Raw genomic sequence first — 26,382 nt, forward strand, 5'->3', positions numbered from 1 at the left:
TTTGTACCCTAGTTGAGAATTCAAAATCTTCAAATAAATACAGTTACACTTACAATTGCTAATTTGTCAGAGTTTGTGAGTCCTTTTAATTTAGAAGTGGTGTAGTACAGGTTAAAGGGTTTTGATGTAGACTGTACCTTTTTCCTATTAATAGAATATATATACATAGACATACCTTTGTTTAATATATTTTGTACTTATGGCTATACCAGCTTTGTCTTGTAAACCTATGTTCTAAACACTTTAGAATTCCAAAGTATTCTACCAGCGATTAGTTATTTTTATAGCTCATATTTTAAATGTTATCTGAGAAACTACATTATTTTTTTTCCTAACAGGCTTCTGCAACCTAGGTATTGTTGAAGTATCAAGTTGAAATTCAAATCACAGTCACTTATGAACTCTGCCCTCTCTCAAATATTAATAGGTGTGCTTACAGGATTTAAACCCTCCAAATTTAGACAAAGACCAGCTTGAGTTTTGTTAATGGGTTTAAAATAAAGAAAACAATCTTCATGCATAGGTGAAGTGTCATACCTTCTCTGATGGCTGCTTCTTCCTTCATAAACTTGAAACTTTTAATGGTTCTTATTTTTTGTTTTCAGATCCCTCAGGGAAGGACTTACTGAAGGGCACTGTTTAAATGTGTGACATTACTGCAGGAAGATCGCAGCAGGAGAGTCATCTTGCTTTGCACCTCTTTCCTAAGGGTAAGTTTGGGCTTTAGGCCTTTATAATGTGTGTAAAGGTGGGTAAATAAATACAAACTGCTGCCTTATTTTCTTTACAACTATGCTTGGAAATCTAAAAGTCTGTAGAGACAAGGTCCTACAGTGCATGTGTAGATGGTCACAGATTCTTCCTGCATTGATGTCAGATGCTTTGTATTATTTTCAGTCGTAAGATTGAAATTAGTTGGGGAAATCAAACGACCCCTCCTTTGAATCTGTAACAAAGGTGGGGAGGAGGGTTAGATGAATTGTAGTGTTTACAATTTGTTATAATTAAATTAGGCAGATTGAACTAAGATAATGGAATGAATTTACAATGAATTTCCAGTGTGCATGCTTTAAAACAGTACGAAACTATAAAGTAAATTTACATTTGTGGTACAGTGAAATGGAAAATCTTCCATTTGGAGAACAGTTTAATGATGATTACATAATAAATGTGAAGCCATTATAATGTCAGATTTTTACCAGTTTTATTACTTAATTAACATAGATTTTGTTCTGTGACTTTGTACAATCAGTGCGAAGTAGGAACTGTGTTTAAAAAAAAACCCAAAACCAAACCCACACTGGTTTTAAATATCTTTAGTGATTCAGCTTCTACTATGGTTAAAATATTTCTTGTCAGAACTTTAATGAGAGACTGATGTGTTTGTTTTCCTTTTGTGAATGTCCCCCTTCACCTTACTCTTTGTACTTACTTGCTTAAAAATGTATCGATTTCACAAAACATTTTGTAGATGGGAGAGGAATAACTTTTGCTACTGAGGATGTAGAGTATCTGAAAGTATTGATTGTTTCTTATAAACTAATTGCAAATTGACAGTGTCTTCCTGATGAAATGAAGTAATCATGTGGATGAAGATTTTTGTGTTCTAGTTTAGTCCACATGAAATCTGTATTGTGCTGTGGCAAACAGAAAACATTTTATAGTGAAAGTGCTGACTGAATTTCTCATTCTAGCAGTTTGAATGATGCTACTATGATAAGCTTTGCCTTAGAAAGAAAACACTGGGTTTATTTGTAGTAATATAAATACTGCTTGTAAAGGATGTTATTTTTGCTAAGTATTTTTATTCCTGGAGCCATTTTCTTTTAGGTCCAAATTCTGTGTTTTAAGACTATAATAAACACAGTGGAAACAGTGAGAAGCAAAATGTAATATACGGCTTGTCTTTCTGAATGGGTCTTTGAGTAATCTGATTTAACTGAAAAAGAATTCTAAAATCTGGCATAAAAGTTTCAGTTTTTGCAATATAGAAGTTCTTGAGTATAAAAATAAGGTGTTCCTCTTCATTTTGTAGTGAAGTTGATACTTTCTTCCTAAAAAAAGTACTTTCTTTTTCTGTGATTTCCATAACGAACAGTTGGTTTTATGTATGTAGTTTGTATTTTATATTTTCATTAGTTAATTGTTGCTAAGCAGGACAAAGTATATAACACTAAAATTTCAGTATTGATGCTTGTTATACTTTCATTCTGATAAGGACTGTTTATAGGTTTATTTAAGTACATTTGTGTCATTACTTTGCACTCTACAAATGTAAAAGCAAATATGTTAGGTACAATAGTATCTGCCTTTCTTTTATAGTGCCATGTAATAGTTGTCTTTTTACCAAGAAAATGAGAAGTACTTTTATAAAAATATTTTCAGAGAGGATAGAACAGTGTAGGTTGGAAGAGACCTCTGAATGTCATCTTGTCTAGCCTCCCTGCTCAGGCAGGGTTACCTAGGGCAGGTTGCCAAGATCTGTGTCCAGGTGTCTTTTGAATACCTTTAGTGCAGGAGCCTTTACAACTTCCCTGGGCAAACCAGGCCAGTGCTCAGTCACCCTCACAATAAAAAAAAGCGTTTCCTGATGTTCGTATGGCATCTTCTGTATTTTAGTCTGTGTCCATTGCTTCCTGTCTTGTTCCTGGGCACCAGGAAAAGAGTTTGGCTCTGCCTTCTTTTCACCTTTCCTCCAAATATTTGTACACATTGATGAGACCTTCCCTGAGTCTTCTCTTTGCCAGGTTGAACAGTCCTGGCCTTTCCTTAAATGAGAGCTGCTGGGTGCTTTAGCCCCTTGCTGCGTTCTCCAGTAGTTCTGGATCTCTCCTGTACTGTGGAACTGGACACAGTGCACAGATGTGGCCTTACTAGTGCTGCAAAGAGGGGAAGGTTAACCTGCCTTGACCTGCTGGCACTGCTTTGTCTAATGCTGCCCAGGGTGCTCTTAGCCTTGTTTGCCAGGTGCACACTGCTGGGTGGTGTTCATGTCCTCTGGGATCCCCAGATCCCCCTCTGGACAGCTGCTCTTCAGGCGGCTGCCTCCAGCACATACTGGTACGTGGCCTTATTCCTCCCTGCAGGCAGGACTCTATCATTTGCTCCTCCTAATTTTTTCATCAGCAAACTTGCTGAGGATACATTCTCCCCCATCATCCAAGTTATTAATGAAGATATTGAACAATACTGGACCCAGTACTGGCCTGCAGAGTGCGCTCCTGGTTACTGGCCCCCAAGTAGATTTCATGTCACTCATCACCATCTACTGGGACCAGTCATTTGGCTATTCAATTTTTTCTGTCTTCCTCATAATGTAATTGATTCAAAACCAGCAAATGCATTTCCATTTGCAGTATGCATGCAAGTAAAGTCTTCTGATTAATAACTGAGAGTTAGTGGTAATCGTTATACTTGATGACAGCCTCAGTAAAGCCACTGGAACCTTGTAGTAATTCTGTGAAACTCTGAAAGTAGATATAGAAGTTTTTGTTTCCAGTTAATAGAAGTTTGTTTTTTTTCAAAGAGACAGAAGGAATGAAGCAACATCGTAGTTTTAAAATCTATACACAAGTCCTACTCCTAGTATTTGTATGATTGTGTTTTTCTGTAGAATTCCTGTTCGAAACATTTCTGTTAAAGCAGTTTGCTGTTAGTATACCAATCAAGTAGTCTGCTTCTGGATATAGGTAGTGGCTGGAGCATGTGGCCAACTCCCTGCTTTTACAGCTACTTGTTTTAAAATTTCTTTTACAGCAACCTAAGCTCAGACCTACAAATGCACACAAAAGTAATGTTATTCTTACAGATCAGCATGATATCTACTAAAAATTTGAGTGTGAATAGAAGTACATGAATATTGGGTTGGGTTTAGAGTTTTTATATTGCATTTTTACTTTTTAGTGCCCAGTATTTGTAAGCTAAGGAGGAGAACAGTAATTTGGGAGTTTGGGTGTGACTTTTCTTCTTTTTAGAAGTATGCTGCTCAGCTATCAAAACAGCTGACAAACTACTACTAAACTGTGCCTGAAATCTGTTTATTTTAAATCTGTAGTATAAATAGCATTAGCATTACTGAATTATGAATTTATGATCTCATTCAAAGTAGTTGTAGAATTTTCATATACACAAAAAGTCGGGGTCATCAAGCTGCACAAGTGCTTCTTAAAATCTCTTTTCCCTCATGAATATTGCAAAGAAATATCTGCAATCTTGATTTTTTTTTCTCTGTATTTTCTAGGAAGATGATGCTCCTTGTCCAGGTTATCTGAGGTTCTTGTAATCACAAGCTGAAGCAGGAACAACTGAAGGCGATTTCTGGAACCCTGGATATACAATTCAAATTTGTAGGAACCTTTTCCAGAATGAAAACCACATACAGTTACCTTGATAATTGCAAAAGGATGAGAGGAAAGTTATGATGGCAAAAAACAAAGAGCCACGCCCCCCATCTTATGCTGTTAGTGTTGTTGGACTATCTGGAACTGAAAAGGATAAAGGTAATTGTGGAGTCGGAAAGTCATGTTTGTGCAATAGATTCGTTCGTTCAAAAGCAGATGAATATTATCCTGAGCATACCTCTGTGCTTAGCACAATTGACTTTGGAGGAAGAGTTGTTAACAATGATCACTTTTTGTACTGGGGTGACGTAACACAAAGTGGCGAGGATGGAATTGAGTGCAGAATTCATGTAATTGAGCAGACTGAGTTCATTGATGATCAGACTTTCTTGCCTCATCGGAGTACGAATTTACAACCGTACATAAAACGTGCAGCTGCCTCCAAACTGCAGTCTGCAGAAAAACTAATGTACATTTGCACAGATCAGCTAGGCTTGGAGCAAGACTTTGAGCAAAAACAAATGCCTGAAGGGAAATTAAACATAGATGGGTTTTTATTGTGCATTGATGTAAGCCAAGGATGCAATAGGAAGTTTGATGATCAACTTAAATTTGTGAATAATCTTTATATCCAGCTCTCAAAATCTAAAAAACCCATAATAATAGCGGCAACAAAATGTGATGAATGTGTGGATCATTATCTGCGAGAGGTTCAGGCCTTTGCTTCAAATAAGAAGAACCTTGTGGTTGTGGAAACATCAGCAAGATTCAATGTCAATGTTGAAACATGTTTTACTGCACTGGTACAAATGATGGATAAAACTCGTGGGAAACCTAAAATAATCCCCTATCTGGATGCCTATAAAACTCAAAGACAGTTAGTTGTTACGGCAACAGATAAGTTTGAAAAACTTGTCCAAACTGTGAGAGACTATCATGCAACTTGGAAAACTGTTAGCAACAAACTGAAAAACCACCCTGATTATGAGGAGTACATAAATTTGGAAGGAACAAAAAAGGCCAAAAATACATTTTCAAAACACATAGAGCAACTTAAACAGGAACATATTAGAAAGAGAAAAGAAGAATACATTAATGCATTGCCACGAGCTCTTAATACTCTTCTATCAAATCTTGATGAGATTGAACTTTTGAGCTGGTCAGAAGCCTTGAAGGTAATGGAGAAAAGGCCTGACTTCCAGTCCTGTTTTGTAGTGCTTGAAAAAACACCCTGGGATGAAACTGACCACATAGATAAAGTGAATGACAGAAGGATTCCATTTGACCTTCTCAATACCCTAGAGGCAGAAAAAGTTTATCAAAACCATGTGCAGCATCTTATATCTGAAAAAAGGAGGGTTGAAATGAAAGAGAAATTCAAAAAGACTCTTGAGAAAATCCAATTCATTTCACCTGGACAGCCATGGGAAGAAGTTATATGTTTTGTGGTGGAGGATGAAGCATTCAAATACATCACTGATGGAGATAGTAAGGAAGTATATGCTAGGCATCAGAGGGAGATTGTTGAAAAAGCCAAAGAGGAGTTTCAGGAAATGCTTTTTGAACATTCAGAGTTATTTTACGATCTGGATCTTAATGCAACACCAAGTACAGATAAAATGAGTGAAATTCATGCAGTTCTGAGTGAAGAACCTAGATACAAAGCTTTACAGAAACTTGCACCTGATAGAGAATCTCTTCTGCTTAAACATATAGGATTTGTTTATCACCCAACTAAAGAAACCTGTCTCAGTGGCCAAAACTGCATGGACATAAAAGTAGAAGAGTTGCTTGCCAACAGTCTTCTGCAACAGGACCATGGACGCTCAAATTTATACCATGATAGTGCCAACATTGATAAAATCAATCTTTTCATTTTGGGCAAAGATGGCCTTGCACAAGAATTGGCAAATGAAATTCGGACACAATCCACTGATGATGAATATGCATTAGATGGAAAAATATATGAACTAGATCTTAGGCCAGTTGATGCCAAATCCCCATACTTGCTGACTCAGTTGTGGACCTCAGCCTTCAAACCGCATGGTTGTTTCTGTGTGTTTAACTCTATTGAATCACTGACTTTTATTGGGGAGTGCATTGCAAAAATAAGGGCTGAAGCATCTCAGATAAGGAGAGACAGGTATATGGCTAATCTTTCATTTACATTAATATTGGCTAACCAGAGGGACAGTGTTAGCAAGAATCTACCTATTCTGAGGCATCAGGGACAGCAATTGGCTAACAAGTTACAGTGTCCTTTTGTAGATGTGCCTGCTGGTACATACCCACGCAAGTTTAATGAGGCTCAAATAAAACAAGCTCTGAGGGGAGTACTGGAAGCAGTTAAACACAATTTTGATGTTGTAAGTCCAGTTCCCACCATTAAAGATCTGTCAGAAGCTGACTTAAGGATTGTCATGTGCGCCATGTGTGGCGATCCGTTCAGTGTGGATCTTATTCTTTCACCTTTCCTCGATTCTCACTCCTGTAGTGCTGCTCAGGCTGGCCAGAATAATTCTTTAATGCTAGATAAAATAATAGGTGAAAAGAGACGTCGAATACAGATAACTATATTATCATATCATTCTTCCATTGGTGTAAGGAAAGATGAACTTGTTCATGGATATATACTGGTCTATTCTGCAAAGCGTAAGGCATCCATGGGAATGCTTCGGGCATTTCTTTCTGAAGTTCAGGATACAATTCCTGTCCAGTTGGTGGCTGTTACTGATAGCCAGGCAGACTTCTTTGAGAATGAAGCAATCAAGGAACTCATGACTGAAGGAGAACACATAGCAACAGAAATTACTGCTAAGTTTACAGCTTTATATTCATTATCTCAATATCATCGTCAAACTGAGGTTTTCACATTGTTCTTCAGTGATGTATTAGAGAAGAAAAGCATGATTGAAAGTTCGTACATGTCAGACAGCACAAGGGAATCGACACATACAAGTGAAGATGTTTTTCCAAGGTCTCCAAGAGGAGGTTCCCTTGACTATAATTACCCAGATTCAGAGGATGATGCTGAAGGACCACCACCTTACAGTCCAATTGGTGATGATGTAAGGTTACTTCCAGCACCTAGTGACCGTTCAAAGTACCGACTGGATTTGGAAGGAAATGAGTATCCTGTTCACAGTACACCAATCAATTGTCATGACCATGAACGCAACCATAAAGTGCCTCCTCCGATAAAACCGAAACCGCTTGTTCCAAGAACCAATGTGAAAAAACTGGACCCTAACCTCCTGAAAACAATTGAGGCAGGTATTGGCAAAAACCCCAGGAAGCAGCCTTCTCGAGTGCCTGCAGCACCTCCAGAAGATACAGACCAATCTGACAACTATGCTGAACCTATTGACACGATTTACAAACATAAAGGCTTTGCAGATGACATCTATGCGGTTCCAGAGGATAGTCAGAATCGTATTATTAAAGTTCGAAACTCAATTGTTATAAATACCCAAGGTGAAGAAGAAAATGGGTTTTCTGATAGAGTATCCAAAAGTCATGGGGAAAGAAGACCTTCAAAATACAAGTACAAGTCTAAGACACTGTTCAGCAAAGCCAAGTCTTACTATAGGAGAACACATTCGGATGCAAGTGATGACGAGGCTTTTACCATGTCTAAAGGTAAAAGAAAAGGAAGGCATCGTGGAAGTGAAGAAGACCCACTTCTTTCGCCTGTTGAAACATGGAAGGGTGGCATAGATAATCCTGCTATTACATCGGACCAAGAATTGGATGAGAAAAAAATGAAGAAGAAACCCCACAAAGTAAAAGAAGATAAGAAGGTAAGTCAATTAATTTAAATTTTATTTACAACTTCTGGTGCATTGTAAAAAGGGAAGAGACAAAATATGCAAGAATTGCACCCTCATTTGAAACAGGTGCTTTAAAATTTTCAAACTATATTTGTTTGATTTTTTTTTGTCTTAAGTTCCTATTAAGTTGCTTGGAACTAGCAAACCTTAGTGAATGATACAGTTTGTCTATCAATATAGTCAGATATTCAGTAAATGTCAGTTATTTTCATCTCTGCTTACATTTGGAGGCTTCCTTCCATTTCAGTAAGATGGTGTGATTTTTTTAAGGAAAAAGCTGCTTTGTGAGTTCTTGAGTAGAATCGGTTCTTTCAGTTGTTGCAATTTTTGCTATTGGAATGATGTTTAGGGCTGGTGAATCAAAGGAGTGATTTCTTTTTAAGTCTTAGTTGTCTAGCTGGAACTCTAGAGCAAGTGCATTAAAAAAAACCCCATATATAGTAGTTCTGCTGATTGCTGCATTTTCCTGGTGTGGGCAAACAGGTAATCAAGTTGAAAGTTGTACTACCTTTATGTTTTTCTATAAAAACAGAATAAAGGGAACAAAACAGGGAAATAATAGTTGCAGTTTACTTGAAAAATGTTTCATCTTCATGCCTGAGTGTTACTTATTTTTTGACTAGCTTTGTGGTGTGGATTCTAGATATACATTATTTATAGTTTAGATTTTCATTTTAGGCCAGCAGTCATTGTTTTAGGTATAGTATTGACATGAAATCAGGAGTGTTCCTGATCAGGTAGATATTTTCTTTCTTTTCTCAAAATAATCTGACTTTTGTAATATTATCTTCTGTAGCATTTTTAAAATATCACTTTTTTAGCTTAAATCTGATGGTACTTGAATAGCAGCAATAAGTTTTGTTAAAGTAGAGCATAGTTAAATTTAACTAACAGATAAAATTCTTGCTGGTATGCAGCTGTGATTTGAATTACACTTGACTTATTTAAAGGCCACTAAATTTTCTCAAGGCTTACTCATATGCATGGATAATGATGTCTTGTGGATATAAAATCATATGGTTAAAAATACTTTGAAGTTATTCTTTTGGAGAAACTTATAAATTATAGTTTCTTTAAAAATCTATACTTTCCGTAGAATCATTGATAATATCCAGAGTTGAAAGGAGCCCATAAAGATCATTGAGTCCAGCTTCTGGATTCCTTTTGCTTGAAATAATCTTTTTACATAGAAATCAAATGCAGTTGCATAATCTTCCTACTGTCGCAGCTGTGTTGAGAGCAAGTTACTCTGAGTTGAATATATTTGTGTTAAACTGAGTAGATTACTGTAGTGGGGGTCTTCTCTTCCTAAAATTGTCAGGAAATCCCCTAATTACTCTAACAAAGCCTCTACTTCTGGTTTTGGCCTGTTGAGAAGCCTGAGTTGGGAGTTTCAGGCTGTTTTAATTCTTGCAGTGGATAAGTTTCTTGAAGAGTAGAATTGTTTTAAATTTTGGTTGGTTGGTGATTTGTTGGTTATGGGAGTGTTTTTTTTTCTGAGGGAGGGTGCTGTATTTTACTCACAAGTAGCAAAGCTACTACTATTAAACTTTTAATAATCGTGGACATTATTGTAATTGAGAAAACAAATTTGACTTGATAGCTCAAATGTTTGCAAGTTTTTAAAGTGTCTTGAGTGCTCAGTGCTTTTGATAAGTAGTGGCTTGTCTGTGTGTTGAATGAAGTTGAAGTGAGAGTACCAGTTCAAGTGAGTCATTCTAGTTCATTATCTGTTTCTTTGGGTTTTTCAACAGTTCATTTTATTTCAGAAGAGATGCAGATTTTTAGTTTTGGAGCTTTTTCTGCGTGTTTTCCTGTGTTGTTCTGGATGAGCAACTAGTAGTCTTTTATTACAGAAACACAAAAATTATTCAAATTATATTGTCCTTGTCAAGTGTTCTTTGGTCCATGTGAGATATGTTAGTGCACCACTATTTACAGACTTCTTGGCTGTTTTTTTTTGAGAATTGTGACCCCTTGAATGTGAAAGAGGTAAATAGAGCTTGTGTACTTCTTTCTGGCTATTTCTTAAATCTCTTACTGATGCTTTTTCTGAATTTTTCAGCTCTATGTAAAGGGAAAATAGGGTACATGTGTAACTATTCTTGCTTTAACTATAGTGATTCTGAAGTACAGAAATCTTATGAACAAAATGAATTTATTTGGAAAAACTTGAATTTTAAAGTCTGAACTCCTAATTTTCTTTTTCCAAGATTGTTTTTTCTTTTAAGCTCAACATTCTTGATACTCCTTGCATTTTTGTTGATTTGAGATCTGGTGTTTCTGGGTGGGTTTCTTGTAAGGTGTCTCAGGAGAGACATGACTGTGCTGGAGGAGGCTCATTCTGTCCTGATCCTTTCAGATCCAGTGTCCCTACTCAAGATAGAATCACATAAAAAAAAAAAAAAGGCACTAGGACAGATATAGGGAAGCAGAGAATGGATGTAAAGTGATTGTAGGGTTCAGGTAAAGAAACTGAAGGGAAAAAGGCAAGAGTTGGATAAGTCGGAAGCAAGATTTGACAAACAGCAGAGTAGGACAATGAACTTCTGTAGTTTGGCTAACACATATGTATCAAACTTCAAAAATCTATTGAGGACATATGTTATTAAAGACAGAAGTAAATACTCAGAATTGTGCTACTTCTTGCTATTTGGAAGCATAAATTAAAATGTTTTACTGTGGAAAGTTATAGCAATGACAAACCTGTAGCAAGCAGGTAACATTACTTGCAAGGTCACATAAAGTTTCTTATTGCCAAAAGAAACAATTTAAAACTCAGAGCAGTTAAGCAAGTGTGCTTTGGTCTGAATTATTTGCCCATTATTTTTTGTTCATAGCACTGTGCTGGTGTTCTTAGATCTTGTTTCAGTATACTGGTAGTCAGAACTGGAAGAGCATCATCCTTGAGCTCTTCTTTCAATTATCGCAGAAATAATTCCTCTGAAGACTTTTATCTCCTCATTCTTACTACTCTGGAAAACTCATCCAGAGCTTCTATTTTCTCTGTACTGGTGAGGAATCTTGCAATTCCTAGTTTTCACCCTTCCTTATTGTATCCTTTCTCCTGAAATGTTTTCTAGCCAGTCACCTGTGAAGAGAAAATGGCTACTTCTTGGCCTGAGTTTTAGAAGATCAAAAAAAAATTGGAATTTTCCTCTGAACCTGTTTTTGAGTGAGGATGACTGAAACTGTGCATAGTATTGCAAGGAATGTCATAACGGTGCATCATGTAATCTTAGTGTTTGCTGATACCTACTAGAAATTACTACCCAGCACAATTGTGTGATTGCACCCAACCTTTGCTTAGCTGCAGTTGCTGTCACTTTAGGTGCCTTTGGCCTGCTTATGTCCTTGATGTCCATTTCCACGTAATGACTCCATACTGCGCAGTACAGGTGGTTTATTGTACATGTATGCATGTGAAGAACCTGTACATTACAGCATGTGCTACAGGCACATTACAGCACATAAGTTTCGTTAGTTGTGCATTCCAGTGCAGGATTTTCCCATTACTCTATGACTTTGTCCTTTTTGTTGCTGAATATCATCTTTTTTCTTTTCCTCCAGCTTGGCTGTAGTTTCCTATATGCCATCACCAGGTGCCTTACTAAAGTCTAGATTGGTAAAACCAACAGATGGTGGTTCAGTCTTTGTCTCTAGAAAAGAAAAAGTGGAAAAGGCTGAATCAGTATGATCTAATTTGTGATACACCCGCCTTTATCCTATTTTATTAGCACATGTCTAAATGTTCTGAGAAGATTTGTGAGAAGACCTTGCATGTGCCATTAACAAGTGAACCTTGAACTTTTTCTGGTGGGGATAAATATGAAGAGCAATAGGGAGGAGGAGAAGAAAGCAAGCAGACTGGCTTGAATCACAGGACTTGTTAGCCAGGTTCATGTGTAGTTGTGTGTGTACACTGAGCTTGAAATATTTCAAGTGCATGTTGTTCAGTATTTGAAGTGCATGTTGTGTGCTAATATTTGTTTAACCGTAGTGGCCTTCTTTTCTTCACCTATAGAACTTCTGTAAAATTTCTCTGAGGAAAAAAGCACCTTGTCCTTTCTGCTGTAAAACAAAATAGCAAAAAAGTGCATTTTGCAGAGTGAATTCTCCCCTATATTGGCACGCTTTCCATGTTTGATTATTTATTTCCTTCATGGTGTTCACAAACTTACAAGGAACTAAGCACACCTTGAAATGTTAAAATGCAGCTTTGCCTCAGCTGTTTCTTCTTTGCCAAGTTAGTCCTCTCCAGCTGAGATGTGTGCTCATTCATCTACGTGTCTTTATCTAGGAAGTGGCGCTTACAATTAGATGCTTGTCTCAATTAGAACTTTTAACATTAAGGTCTAGTGTAAACATTATTGGTGTTGGTACACGTGAAAAGCAGAGGGCTTGCCAGCAGTATCATAAACTATTTTCGTTTTCAGTTTCACTTAATGAGTTTGGAGATACAAAACAACAGAAACTGCAGAGAATTTCAGGTCAGGAAGGGGCATGAGGGTTCCTAGAGGAAAAGGATCTTGCTGAAGGAAGTCTTCTGATATCTTAGATAGGATGAACCGCTTCAGTAGCCTTGAAGCTGCAACTGACGCCTTTTATGCATTAATGTAAAGCCCTAACCACAGTAGTCCTTGGCTTTCCATTGTCTCACTGTGTAAACAAGCCCAATGTAAATATTTTAAAAAACTATTTGTAAGTTAATATGGAAGAATTATTGTTATTATTACCGTGAAATAATAAGTACTTATTTTTGACCTTTGTCATAATTTAGTAATTCCCTCTTCAGCAGGAAGCCTGCCTGATGTGGAAACCTGTAGCCATTCCATATAGTGACAATTAATAACCTTATTATTTGTTTTTACAATTGAATTGATGCGTATTAAAACTTTACCCACCTTAGACCTCTTATCTTTGTGAGCATTTTGAGATATATTCAGTGTTGGATTTAGGCTGTATTTTTTTCACCTCTTATAGAGAGAATAATTGTTTTGGTTTTTATTCTCCACAACATATAAAGAACAGTAAATATCCTGAATGAATTTTTGCAATGGGTGAGGCAGAGCCTTATCTTGAATTTTTAAGTACTTCTGAAAACAAATCCTAACTAGAGAGATCTTGTAAACAATATAGTAAATTAACTGCATAGTGATAATTCTTTGGCATGCCATTGTTGAAATCTAAAAAAGTTTCACTATTTAGGTTATTTGGCCAATAACCTTTGATTATTCAGTGTCTGATTTTTTTTTTTCTGGTGTGAATGGAGTTTCCATATTGCTAAATTAAATCTGAGAAAGAGTGTTTTAAAACATTCTATCTTGTAACCCTGTTTGCAGACAACACTTGTTGCTTCCAGAGAAGTTTGTAAATTACTTCTTTCCATTTTCCTTTATACCAAGAGGATTGTAAGATGCTTTTTACTTTAAATTAATCTGAAAACTTTTCTTGGTATTTTAGCAAGAAAAATCCACTAGCATCTTGATGAATTCTCACATACTTTACTCTGGCTTTTTAGAATATGAAGCAGTGCATTTGTCATCTATTTTGCTATGCTTAAACTTGCTTTCTGCCGTTATAATTTCAACACTGTATGAAATTTAATGTTAAAACTATTATGGAAATAGTGTGCGGAACCATAGAACCCATGTATGTTGATCTCAGTTTTAGTAAGACTATGGTAAACATGTGAGCAATGGGAGATCAACTTATATTTTTATTCAGCTGTTCTTGTGTAAGTTCACTGTTTAATTTAGTAAAATACTGTCTACGTCAGACTGGAATGTGCTGTGAATTTTTTTTTTCTCCTGAGAATTATAGGAAATATCAGAATCTGTACTTTCAGGTTTTGTCTGTTCAAATTTAGCACTCTTAATATGCATATTTAGAGCCATACGCCTTCTTAAACCTCTGTAGTTTAAAACAGTGTAACAAACTGGAATTTAAAAATGGCAGAAGGCATGAAGGGAAGGAAGAGCATGTTAGGGACAATGATCTGCATGATTCATATATCATACAGTTTCTGGAGAGCTAGCTATGAATTAGAGATTACAAATACTTTTATTAAGCCTATAAAATGAATGCTGTTCAGGGTGTGTGGGTTTATGAAGTATTTTACTGGTCCTGAAAATACTGACTTTGACCTCCATGACCCTAGGGCTGACTGCAGATGAAGTAGGCAGAAAATTTCCTTTGCATCAAAAGTAGTAGTGAAGTCTTTTGGAGGTAGAGAAGTGACTGAATTTCTTCTTTAATAAATAAGTAATTAATGGTTGTTCTGGTGGGATGGTAATGAAAGAAAAAAAGCCTGTCTTGAACAGAAGGCTTGCTAAAGTAAGCAGCCCATCCATAAAGAGGCTTGATAGGATTTTGGCAGTTTTTAGTTTTCTAGATTAGTTTTAAAAGGTTGTTTTTAAGTGTGGTGTACTCTCAAGATTCACAGCTGGCTGAAGTCTTAGCCTAGTTTCTCTCTAGATGATGAGTACTGCTTAGCTGGTTCCCTAGTACCTGTAGTCAAGAGGGTTAAGCTTAGTATTCTTTATATCTGTATTTTTAAAGTTAATGTTCTTTGTAATAATATTTCTGGTTTTGAAATCAAGACTTGGATACTGTACCATGCTAGAGTGAATGGTTTTGTGTTTACCTTGTCTTACGTTAAGACGACTTTAGCTAATCTTTTGCAACATGTATTTTGATGTTTGAAGTACTGCAAAATAAAGCAATATTGCAAGTAAATGCAATGCAAGGCGAGTTTGGAATTCTCAGAGTTAAAATGCTTTCCTGCCAAAATATATAAGGATCAGTTGGAGGTTTGGCGTTAACCTCTGTTACGGTATGAAGAGCAGTTGTCTTTGGCAAGAAGCAAGTGATGAAACCCATGCTGAAAGCTCAACATAAGTGCAGCAATCAATTATACAAAGCCCCACAGATCTCTAGGAAAACTAAGGATTTCAACTTTATGGTCTTGGGCTTGTGTTTTAATTACTAGCATGAAAACAGTGGTATGTGAACAATGAGCTTTTTGCAAGGCTTAAGTGACAAAACTTTTGTGCTGGTTCTTGTCTTCTTTAACTTGATGCCTATTAGTCCATTTTTATGATGATGTAGGAGACGCACACAAAATTGGTTTTGGCTGTGCCTAGATTGGTACTTGCTGCATGCAGTATTACGTGACTGCTGCATTGGAAGGCGTAGATGTACTGGGGAGAATGATTGCACTAAAAATACCTGGGGCAAAATCATAATCTCTCTGCCAAAATCTAGGAATTTTAAAATGGTTCACCTTACTCAGGTGCTGTTCAACTAAATGAATAATTTAATGTTTGACAGTTTCCGTTTATTGTTTCTTTAGAGATCTTTTTAAAGTTAATTTTACACAGAAAAAATTATGGTAGTCATTGTCTTGACTAGCAAATCTAAAAGTTCCATTCTATGTCTGATGGATCAGAAAAAATGCTGTTTTCTCAGAGTGGGGAACAGGGATTAAAGAAAAGCTTTCACTGAGACTTACTTTTGTTAGCAATAAGACCCATATTTTTTTCCCTGAAGTCAGTTGGTCTTCTGGCAAAATCAGGTCTTTAGCACAGAACACTTTTTTGTTCATCACAAGTTCTCCACTTAAGCAACCTAGACTTCTGGAAAGTATGGAAGTCTAAAATCAGGAAATAGCTTGTTGGTTTTTCTTAAAGCCTTAAAATTTTACTTTTGGTTTACAGAAGTATTTTTTGTAAAGATCATGTAGATAGTGTTATTTGTGGAGGATTTGATTTATGCCGTCAGTGGAGAGTTTATGCACTCACACACCCTAAAAGAAAGGAAAATAATGAGAGAGGTATTTTAATAAATATTGGACAGGAGAGATGCAAAATACATAATTATACATAATGAGAAATAGCTGATAAACTTACTGTTGTATCTGCCTTGTGAAATTGTAGTTTCATGATTATGGAATAGTTTTGCAGTGGTCGTCTCTTCTACTCTGCCTTTAGAGCAGTTTGCAAAGGACTTCAGGGTTGGGGTTTTCTCTTTCTTTTTTCTCTTTATTCTTTCATTCTTTATGCTTCATTAAGTTCTTTAGAAAAAAATTCTCACTTTCCAAATTAGGTATTAAACTGTTTTCAGGTAAAGAGTTCATCTGAGAAATCTTTTGCATTTCTGTGTGCATATCAGATATGATATGGCATTCCCTTGCAACCTGTCTTCTAAAAGCAGGACAACTATTAGAAAAGAGCATTCTTTACTTTAAAAGAATAGAGTAGCTGTGTCCAATATTTCATACCATTTCCAGTATTCTACACAGATAATATTTGTAATTTTAATAAAATTTCTGTAGAGTCTTAGCTTATTATTCCATTTACCCAACTGCTTTCCAAGAGACACACAGAGCCTTTTTTGTCTTGTTGATCTTAGATTTACAGTCTTGAGTATATCTTCCTTCATTTATTCTGTGATGGTGTACTGAACACCTTGGGAAAAAAATAAAATTGTTTTTCCTTTCTTTACTGCCTTGATATATGTATCTAAAGTGATCTTACAGTATCATTTGACAAAGATGTTTTCACTGAGTTTTACACATTGTTTAGCTTCAGCTTGACCCTTTCAGCTGTTGCCCATCTGAACTGGATGCTACCTAAATAAGTATTTTTGATGTGATTTATATTTTCATCAGTATTCAGAGATGAATTATGGTATCTGGTACAATACAATTCTTGTAATCATCCAAGGCTGATTTATCAGTTCCACTGATGAAAAGTCCTTCTCAGTGAAAAAAAAATAAAACCAGGAAAATTCTGTATCAAACTCACCATCTTAGACTTGATTGTGTGCAGACCTCCTTTTGGCTAAAATCCTGTGCCTGTAACAAAGCATTCATGCTTAGTATGAGTGCTGCAACTTTAACTTCAAGATTTTGTTGCCTGTTAGTCATTCTCCATCATCATGTTCTTCTGTAGTTGCAATATAAAGATTATTTAGTATATGCAGAAGACACCAACTTTGTTTTGGTGATATGACCACCAGAGTTTTACCCTGACAATTTCTAAAGAGGTGTGGTTCAGATGTGTTTCCTGTGAGCAGTGCTGAAAGACTCTAAACAAATCACAGCGCTCTAAACAAGTGCTATTTTTACTTCTCTTCCTGTAATACTTTCAGTTACTGATATATTGGTTAATCCTGTTCCTAATGTAATGCAAAAAGGATCAAAACTTACAGAAGTTTAGTGCTTTTTATCTAATGTATAATTACTTTATAGTTAAGTACTTTGTAATTTTAAAAGTACATTTAATTTTTATTCATTCAGTTTGCTGTAGAGGAATTTTAATGTCTAATAGATGTATGATATGGTTGTGTTTACTGAATGCTTGAAATATGAGTTGGTTAAAATGTTGCTTGAATATTACTTAAATAACTCTGTTTTGTTGTAGCCGAAAAAGAAAACTAAGACATTCAATCCTCCAATCCGTAGAAACTGGGAAAGTAATTACTTTGGGATGCCCCTACAGGATTTGGTTACACCTGAGAAACCCATACCTCTGTTTGTTGAAAAATGTGTGCAATTCATTGAAGATACAGGTAAGATAGGAGGACTGTTAGAGGAAAGACTTTCCCGTTTTGCATAATGAGTAATACCTCTCATTTTCTGTTTTAAAGTACTTTTAGACTTTTATCCTAGAAATAACTAATTGTGGGCTAGGCGCATTTAAAAAGTAGAATGTGTTTTCTAAATTTTATGCGTAATATGTGATTTTTTTTTACTTTATTTATACAAATACTTTTAATACCTTTTGACAAATGTCTGAGGTTTGACATGTTCCCTGCAATTAATAAAACTTACATCACTTTCTAGTGCCAAATGACATTTAACCCCCTGGCAGTCCAGTCTTACATGTCTCACTGTTGCCACTGTGTTTTATTTCATGTATTTAAAAGCTCTGAAATCCACCTTTTCCAGTTGTAGAAAACAGGTGCTTGAAATGGCTTCTGACTTGGTATGATTAGTCTGCTTGCTTTCTTGATTTTGAAGGTAAACCTAGTTTTGCATTTTAACTTCTTGCAGAGACAGAAACACTTTCTAAATACTGTGTAATACTCCATGAAAAATGTTAATCTTTTGAAGATGTAATTTCCCTGTTTAATGTAAAACATTAACATTTATATGTGGTTACACTAGAGTGAAAATTCACAGTATGGTTTTCTCTCTTTTCTCCCCGCCTTTCTGGTTGTGTGTTTGTCCCTGCTTTCAGCCTATTTAGTGTGTGACCATGAGGCAAGTAGGATGATTTTGCTGGTCAAACAGAAGACTACAGTTAGGAGTGGGGATTTGTTTTGAGGTTTGGGAGTGATCTGCAGTTGGGTTTTGTTTGGGGGTTTGGGGGGATTTTTTTTGTTCGTTTGTTTTTAAAGATTGTGAGCATTAGTTTTCATCTAGTGTGTAGATCGTGCTTGCTCTGAAGTTTTATAAATGCTATATTGCTGTATTTGAAGTAAATGACAGTGTGACTGAACTGAGGCATGTGCAGGACCATCTTTTGATGTGTCTCTGCCATGGGAATATTGTTTAGTGCAAAGTAAAACATCATCTTTTTTCTAAATTTGCTTAGATCTCTAATAAAGTTTTGGCTGAAGATGAAAGTAGCAGTTTTCGCAAGAATAAAGCTAAAGGGTTTTCTTTCTTATAGTAAAATCCAGTTTTGCTGCCATCTGTAAGAATAGTGTTTCCAAAATAACTACCACAGGTGGTAAACCTTATAGGTGTTTTTGAAGACTTACATGCTGCATATAATTATTCCATTATTGCAATAAAGAAATTAGGTGAAACCTCAGGCACGGATCTCTTTGGAGTCAGAGATATTAGTATAGATCTGTCTTTAACCTTTACTTTCTATGGATTAAAGGTAAGAGTTGTATTTTCTGCCCTCTTACTTTTGCTTTTTCCACCTCACCCAGTTAAAAATGGGAGAGGAGGAAGAAAGGCAAGGAGTAATAGAGTGGCAGAGGCAGGTTGATATATATATATATATGTTGTGTTTTCTGTTTTTTGTAGCAAAAAAAGCCCCAACCCAAAACAAACTAGCATAATTTATAGGTGAGTCACTGACACTGGTGTTCTTTAAAAGTTGCTACGTACAGCTACTATGCATAGCTATATAAAACAGATATTGACTGGTATTCACTTTCAAGAGTTTGTAGAATCTAGCAATAACTTAATTTGAGCATGTTCCACTTTTTAAGAATACTTTCAAACAATGAATTTTTATGTCCAATTCTAGAAGTTTTATTTGCTTAAAAATATTGTCGTCTTTGTGGTGAACTTTCAAAAGAAAAGTATTTCTCACAAAGAATTTTCACCAGCATGTGTGGTGAGAGAGAGAACTATAAAAGTGTGGGAACATTATTTGTGCCTTTTTTCCTCGTAATGGTCAAACCATGCTACCAGCCAAAACATTTTGTACGTCTGTTCTCTTCTCATGACCTGTCTTGGGAAAATAAGATGTTGGGTTAGGCTGCTATGTGTTCAAAATGTAGGGTCTCCTCAGAAGGGGTGACCCAGAAGGCACAACTTTTCCATTAACTGTGTTATGTTAGCTCATCCTGGAATGCTACTATACACCTAGAGAGTTTTAATTCTGGCCCTGAACATGAGCTGGACAAACATTGTGCCATCTGTATAGTTTGTGACTGTGATGTCACTAGTTGTCTTCTTAGTTTCGTTAAACACTTAGAACAAAACATCTGCTTTTGATCTATATTACAGTTTTCTTTCTCCTGCTCTGGATTATGTGTAAGTAGCTTTAGTGTTGTTTTCAGCTTCCATACTTGGCTGTGAGAGTTTTATTTCTGGTGTGTATTATTTTTATATTGAATTAATGTGCTGTAGATATTTGAGTTTCAAGCACGGTTCTCGCAGAATGTATTTGTTGCCTTTGAGAGAAAAAAATGTTCACTTGCATTGCCTTCAAATCCTGTACTGAGATACAGTCACATCATTGCCTTTGTGACTGTCTGAGGAAATTCCACAAATATGGTGTTGGAGATTATCAGCCTGCACAAGGCAAGTCAGGAGCTGTTTGCTCCAGGCTGGAGTTCAGAATGGTACCATTCCTGTATGATAAAGCTGCTTGGCCCTGGGGAGTCATTCAGTACTCATCTGTCTCATAGCGGTCAGTCTGCTTGCTGTCAGTTTGAACTGCACTGAATACCAGTGTTTATTATCATTGTCTCCTTAATCAAGAAGTGCAGTCTTTTCCAGCTCAGCTAATCTGGTTATTTCTCTTACAGAGGATATAATTGTTTAGCGTTTCCTCTTCAGGTACTTTCATGGGGTTCAGCTCCTTCCTATGTAATTTAGATTGTGGCTGAATTTGTGATTAATCTCGATTTGAAGGGCTAATCTTAATTTTTAATGTTCTCTGTTTCTTTCTCATGAAATTATACAAGGCAATGCTTTGTACCCTCATAAATTTTGACTGAGGCTAGAAAATACGCAGTGAAAAACAGTTTTCTCTATTTCAGATGCCTAGATGAGACAATAGTACCTTAAAGTGTTTTTGAAGATTCTTGCTCCACCATAAACCTTAAAGAATTGAGCACATGCAGAAAATACCATCAGATTTTTGTTTTACCATAATGTTCTTGAATATCCTCACCAAAAAAAAAGTGTATATCCGTAGAAGAGGGACATTTGGAAAAACTAAAGTAAATTCAGGAGGTTGAATTTCTAGCCTTTTATAAATCAACAGATTTTTTCTTCTGAAGGAGCCATATTGTTCCTGTCAAGGTAAAGGGTGATCTGGTAAAGAAAAGGGATCCCAAGTCTGTGCATGTGAGTGAAGGTTATTATCTCTCTTCCTCTTCAGTATTTTTCAACAAAAAGCTTTATTCTAAACTGGTTTAGCTTTATGTAGCCAACCAAGTAGTTATTGAAATAAAGTACAGAGCTTGGATCCCCTTGTAATCTTTTTGATAGTATTGGAGGCAGAAGCTGGGGGGCAGTTAACTCAGGTTAATACCTGAGTAAATGTGAAGCTGGTAGGCTGTAAATATGTGTTAGAACCTCCATTTCACAGCCACCTGCACTGTCACTGGTACTGGGAGTACAAAGCAGCAATAGCACATAATACTTGGTTTTGTTGGAATCTATTGATTAAAAACTAATCACAATACCATGTGAGAACATTTTAAATTTTATACTACTGTCACTTCTGGATAAGAAAGGAGGAAAGATTTGCTAAATATTGTAAACAAGCTTTGCTTCTCTGTTTCTACATTGTCCACGATTATAGGAAAGCCTTTTGTCTATCCAAGCCTTTAATTTTTGAATACATTGTAATTATCGCAGGATGAGTAATATTTTGGTTGCTTGTCAGAGCTCTTTCTTGGTTCACTGAACAAGATGATAAAAAGATTTTTTTTTCCTTTCAGGTAAATAACTTGCCAATGATGAATTACCAAGTTTTCCACTAAATATCTTGGTATATATTGTTTTCAGAAAAAACGGATTTTTGTAAAGATATTGTGGTCTTATCTGTAACTTTTTACAGACTGTTTGAGCACTTTCCTGTCACTAGTGACATGTATGATATTTGTGTGCTTTTACAAATCTGTCACACCCTTTGCAACTTGGTTTGTAACTTGCCCATGAGGACAACTATTGCAATTGACTATCATTGGTAGCTGTTTTTGGTTATGGGCTTCCAAAAGAGTATTTTGATTATATAGGTGTTCTGGTCTGCTTTTTGCTTTCTCCTGATGGACTGAAGAGAATTTCATTTTGTTGCATCATTTGAAATGAACTTTTAAAATGTATCGTTTTTTTGTAAACCAGGTTTATGGAAATGTATTTAGCAGGGCAACTAGAGTTTTGATTTTTAAGAAAATTGTAGTGGCTGTTTTTGTATACAGGTAATGGTGCTATGCTAAGATATGCTAGAAAAAAATATTACCTGCTATTTTTAAATCAGAAAATCCAATGTAGACTGTTACCTTTTTTCAAAATACAGGTAGCAGAATTGAGATACTTTTTGAACTATGGTGTATGAATTGCATGAGTTCTGTGTTTCTCTGAGAATTATCATGGAGAGAATAAGGTAGATATTCAGTACTCTGACAGAGAGGAACAGATTTCTGAAGGGTAACTTAATGTCTTCAACAAAATGTTGATATGGTTTGAATTTTGTTTTGCAGTATAATGGAAAAAGTATTTATTGAATGTCCAATTTTAAGTGTGAAAAGTGTACATATTTATGCCAGCTTTGTAGCTTGAGTGTTTTGTTGGTAATGTTTTTATGCTGTTACACATGCTTCAGATTTAGTGATGAACTATTCCATGGACTGTTTGTGTACTAGTCAACATCTACTGTTGTTGACTTTTAAGTTTTCCCAAACTTAAAATAATTCAGGCAAGATGACTTATACTAACTGCTACTATTAGCATATCAGGGTTTTTTATTATTTTAGTAATTTTTTGTGTTTTGGGTTTAGTTTTTGTATTTGTTCGTGCATTGGTGAGAAGTTTGACATAGATTACATTTCATTCTGTTTTACCAAGGAAGGAGACATCAAATTAACATTACAAATACTAGCAGTTTTGCCATTGAGTACGTACAGTTCTTGATGATATTCAGCTTTTATATCAGTATTTTAATGTTTTTTTTTCTCTGAGATTTCAAATGTTTTTATTTTTTTATAGAATATTACTATCCATGTACTTCATTGACCTGATTATAAATTTTAGATTCCATACTTCATAGAAAACTGATAACATTCATGGAGTGTTAATTGTACATTAAATAATTTAGCAAAGAGATGCTTATTATAATAATCTGTGTTTTAATAATTCAGTTACTCAGTTGTGAGACAAGGAATGGAATAACGACATGGGAAGGAATTTGACAGAGCTAAATGTTGCTATCTCACATGGTTCCTATGGAGAGCTGTAAGACAAATTAAAAATTTTGTACTTGGTATACGTACAATAATTACTGCTTTTGCTATTGAGGCTATTTTTGTAATGCTGGGAAATTTACAGTTTTGGAGATAATTCAAGTAAAAGAATATTGCCTTCTTCGAATTTCCTTCAAACCTAGCTTACTTAGGTCTTTTATGCTGAATCTCCTGTGAGGCTAGATTTTTACAGACAGTATAGATAAGGCAAAGTTTGTCTCGAGAGAATGAGGTGTGGTAGAAATAGGCAAAGAAAATGAGTCAGCAGTGCTCGTTGTGGTAAAAATGTCAGGTACATCATTGAAATATATTCCTAGTGGCTGGAAAATTGAGAAATTCAAGATTGATTGCCTCCCCTTTTATTAGAGGGGCTTGGGAGAGCTGGAGGGTTTTAGGAACCTGTTGTGTTGGACAGAGAGAACAGACCTGGACACCCCCTTGGCCTGGTGTATGAGTTTCTGTCACTTTTCATTTTGGGCAGTTGTCAGATGTCTCTGAATCAGTGGAATTCACTGTTCTGAAAAGCTGTATCAGCAAAAAGGGTGAAAGTTCTGCTACGTAGTATTACAGCTGCTAAGTTAAGAGTCAAATATGTGCCAAAACAAGTGCAAGGCAGGGAGCAGGAGCAAGGAGGGAGTGATTGGTGAGGTGGGGAGTGAGACCATCGCTTTCAGTCATATTGTTTAGTTAAGTTGACTCAACTGCCCATGAAACTTTGTTTAGCAAAAAATGCACACAGGCCATGACTCTGTTACTTGTGATTCTGGTTTAAATAGCTCTACAACACATTTTGTACACTCATCAAGGTGGTGAGTGATTCCAGAGTGGGTGGTGTGGTTAATGTATTTAAGACCAGGGCTTCTGCTGAAGGGAACGTAGACAAGCTGGAGGAATGGGATAGTAGGGACCTGAAGGAATTCAGTGAGGACAAAGCCAGGCCATTAAACTAGAATTGCAAGGACTAAACCCCTGCAGTAGTACATGCTGAGCAGTTGACTGGGTCCATGTCAGTGCTGATGGAAAGGATGTTGTGGTCGTGGTGGAGAATAGGCTGATCATGCCTTCTGTATTGGATTTTCCCAGTAGAAGGGGCAGGCACTACAGCAGTAGAAGCAGTTACTAATTTTTGCTCTACGCTCGTTGGACGTCATCTGAAATACTGCAAGAAGGGTGTTGACAAACTTGAGTCTAGCAAAAGAGGGTCAGGGGCTGGAGTTCCTAATATGTGGGTTTATTCTGCTTGGAGAGGAAGAGGCTGAGGGGGTACCAGAGGAGGCTTCCCATTCCTATGAAGAGATTACTGATAACGTGCAGCCAGGCTAAAGAACTGAAGTACAATGTCATTAACATAGGAGGTTCTGATTAGAAAGAAAGGGAATACTTTTGCTCTGAAGTTATTAAAACATTGGTTCAGGTTATCCGGAGAGATTGTAGAATAAATTGGAGATATTAAAGGGAAATTTAGATAAGCACCCAAATCTCATTTCTGTGTTGACTGTTATTTGAGCAGAAGGTTGCACTAGATGATCTCCTGAGAATTTCTTCTGTGATCACTTCAAAATTGGCATAGAATAGGTTTCAGTGTTTAGGAGACTGTACACCAATCTGTGTTTGTAACTTTGGAATTAATCAACAGAGAGGAAACAAACTCAAGAGGGTAAAACAGGCATCAGTCATTTCTCCTAATGGAAGACTGACTACCAGACAAGGGAGGAGCGCATGCATTAATTTAGTAGTGTGAGAGACACCGAAAACTGTAAACAAAGATGTTTTGAAATACTCACAAAACACATGTTGTGCATTTGAGTTGTATTGCTAATGAGGTGTCTGTTCAAAGGAAACATCATGGGAATTATATAAAGAATTCCTGAACAACTCAGGTAGGACCAAGGTGCCAGGGTATGTACAATAGTTATCCTGCTCCACTTACTCCCTCAGCATTCTCCAGACCCAAAGTGACCAAACAGCTGTATGCCTGGAAAACTACAATGCTTCAGTTGTCACCCATTTTTAATGAAGCAAAGAATGCGCCTGCCTTCTCCTAGGCATTTTCATAGTGTCATATTAATTGTAGTCTTGTATTCTCTTTTTGAAATGGGCAGGCCTTAAAATACGGGCTTGAGTGACACTTCATGAAATGGTTGAGACCTTGTTTAATAATCAGTTAGTGTAAATTTAGTGTAATGTTAATTCAGCTTTAGAGAGCTTCCTATTATAAGGGTCTTTGTAAAAGTACTGCTTATTTCCTTCCACTGCTTATTGTTTATTGACCATTTCAATATGCTATAAATTATTTTATTACAAGAAGCAGTAAAACACTTATTTTTGGTTCCAGTTTTCAGTGTGCGAATTGAATGTCATGGGACTTTAAATGTCAGTGTTGATGAGGACACATTAAATGTGTTCTATGTAAGTAAAGTTAGTGTGAGATTCTTGCTTAGAGATTGGCTTCTTTGCTCAGTAATTATATACATTCTAGGTGTACATAGAAATTACTGGTTTGGATCAGTAAGTTGGGAGTTCCTTTAGTCTTGTGTTGTAGCATGGGAGTTGAAAAGAGGTACACCAGATCAATCCATAGAATAAAATTAGAGAAATATACAGATCACCATATTTACAAAGGTAAGTGTGGGAATGATAGTCTCACCTATTGTAGTGGAGAATGTGTCTTGAGAAGTTCCATTGACCACTGTAGAGGAAGGTGTTGAACTGGGAGAGATGGGCTTACTGTGGCTGTGGCATGTATTCAGAAACACAGACAGAACATGATAGGAGCCTGGCTGTGGATGTTGTTAGCAGACACTATGACTTTTCAGCAGTCTAAATGCTAGTATAGCTGTTGTCACTTGGGAAGAGACTTTGAAATCATCATAGACAGCTCTCTGAAAACTTAAACTCTTTGTTGCTGTCAAGCAAGCAAAAAAAATGTTCTGGAGGAAGAAAAATCATGCCATTACATAATGTGATGCTATATACACTGTTTTGATACTGGTTGCCATTTGGTTCAGCCTTTCTCAGAATAGGAAAGAACTGGAAAAGATAATATATTTGTGAATAATAGTAACTCTTGGATAAAGAAGCACCAAATTGATTAGCTTAGAACATTGCTCAGGAAGAGCAATTACATAAATTTACAAAATCAATGCTGGAAAGATGTAGAGAAGTTACTGCTTCTTGTTGAGTGAAAAAAAATATATAAACTTTAGATACTGAGCATAAACTCTGTGTGCTTTCATAATGTACATTCTGGAATGCCAAAACTGCATTCA

At 36.2% G+C, this 26,382-nt stretch overlaps 1 protein-coding gene across 1 annotated transcript in view; it reads left to right on the forward strand.

Annotated features, from left to right (window-relative positions):
* Positions 1-26,382, forward strand: part of ARHGAP5 (Rho GTPase activating protein 5) — a 47,242-nt gene that overhangs the window by 6,666 nt on the left and 14,194 nt on the right. Inside the window, exons 2-4 of the mRNA XM_030948554.1 lie at positions 606-710; positions 4,241-8,140; positions 17,596-17,743. Coding sequence (XP_030804414.1) covers positions 4,418-8,140; positions 17,596-17,743 — 3,871 coding nt within the window. The 5' untranslated portion in view covers positions 606-710; positions 4,241-4,417. The remainder of the gene's footprint in view (positions 1-605; positions 711-4,240; positions 8,141-17,595; positions 17,744-26,382) is intronic.

This window comes from Camarhynchus parvulus, chromosome 5, assembly GCF_901933205.1.
Source record: "Camarhynchus parvulus chromosome 5, STF_HiC, whole genome shotgun sequence".
Taxonomy (NCBI): Eukaryota; Metazoa; Chordata; class Aves; order Passeriformes; family Thraupidae; genus Camarhynchus; species Camarhynchus parvulus.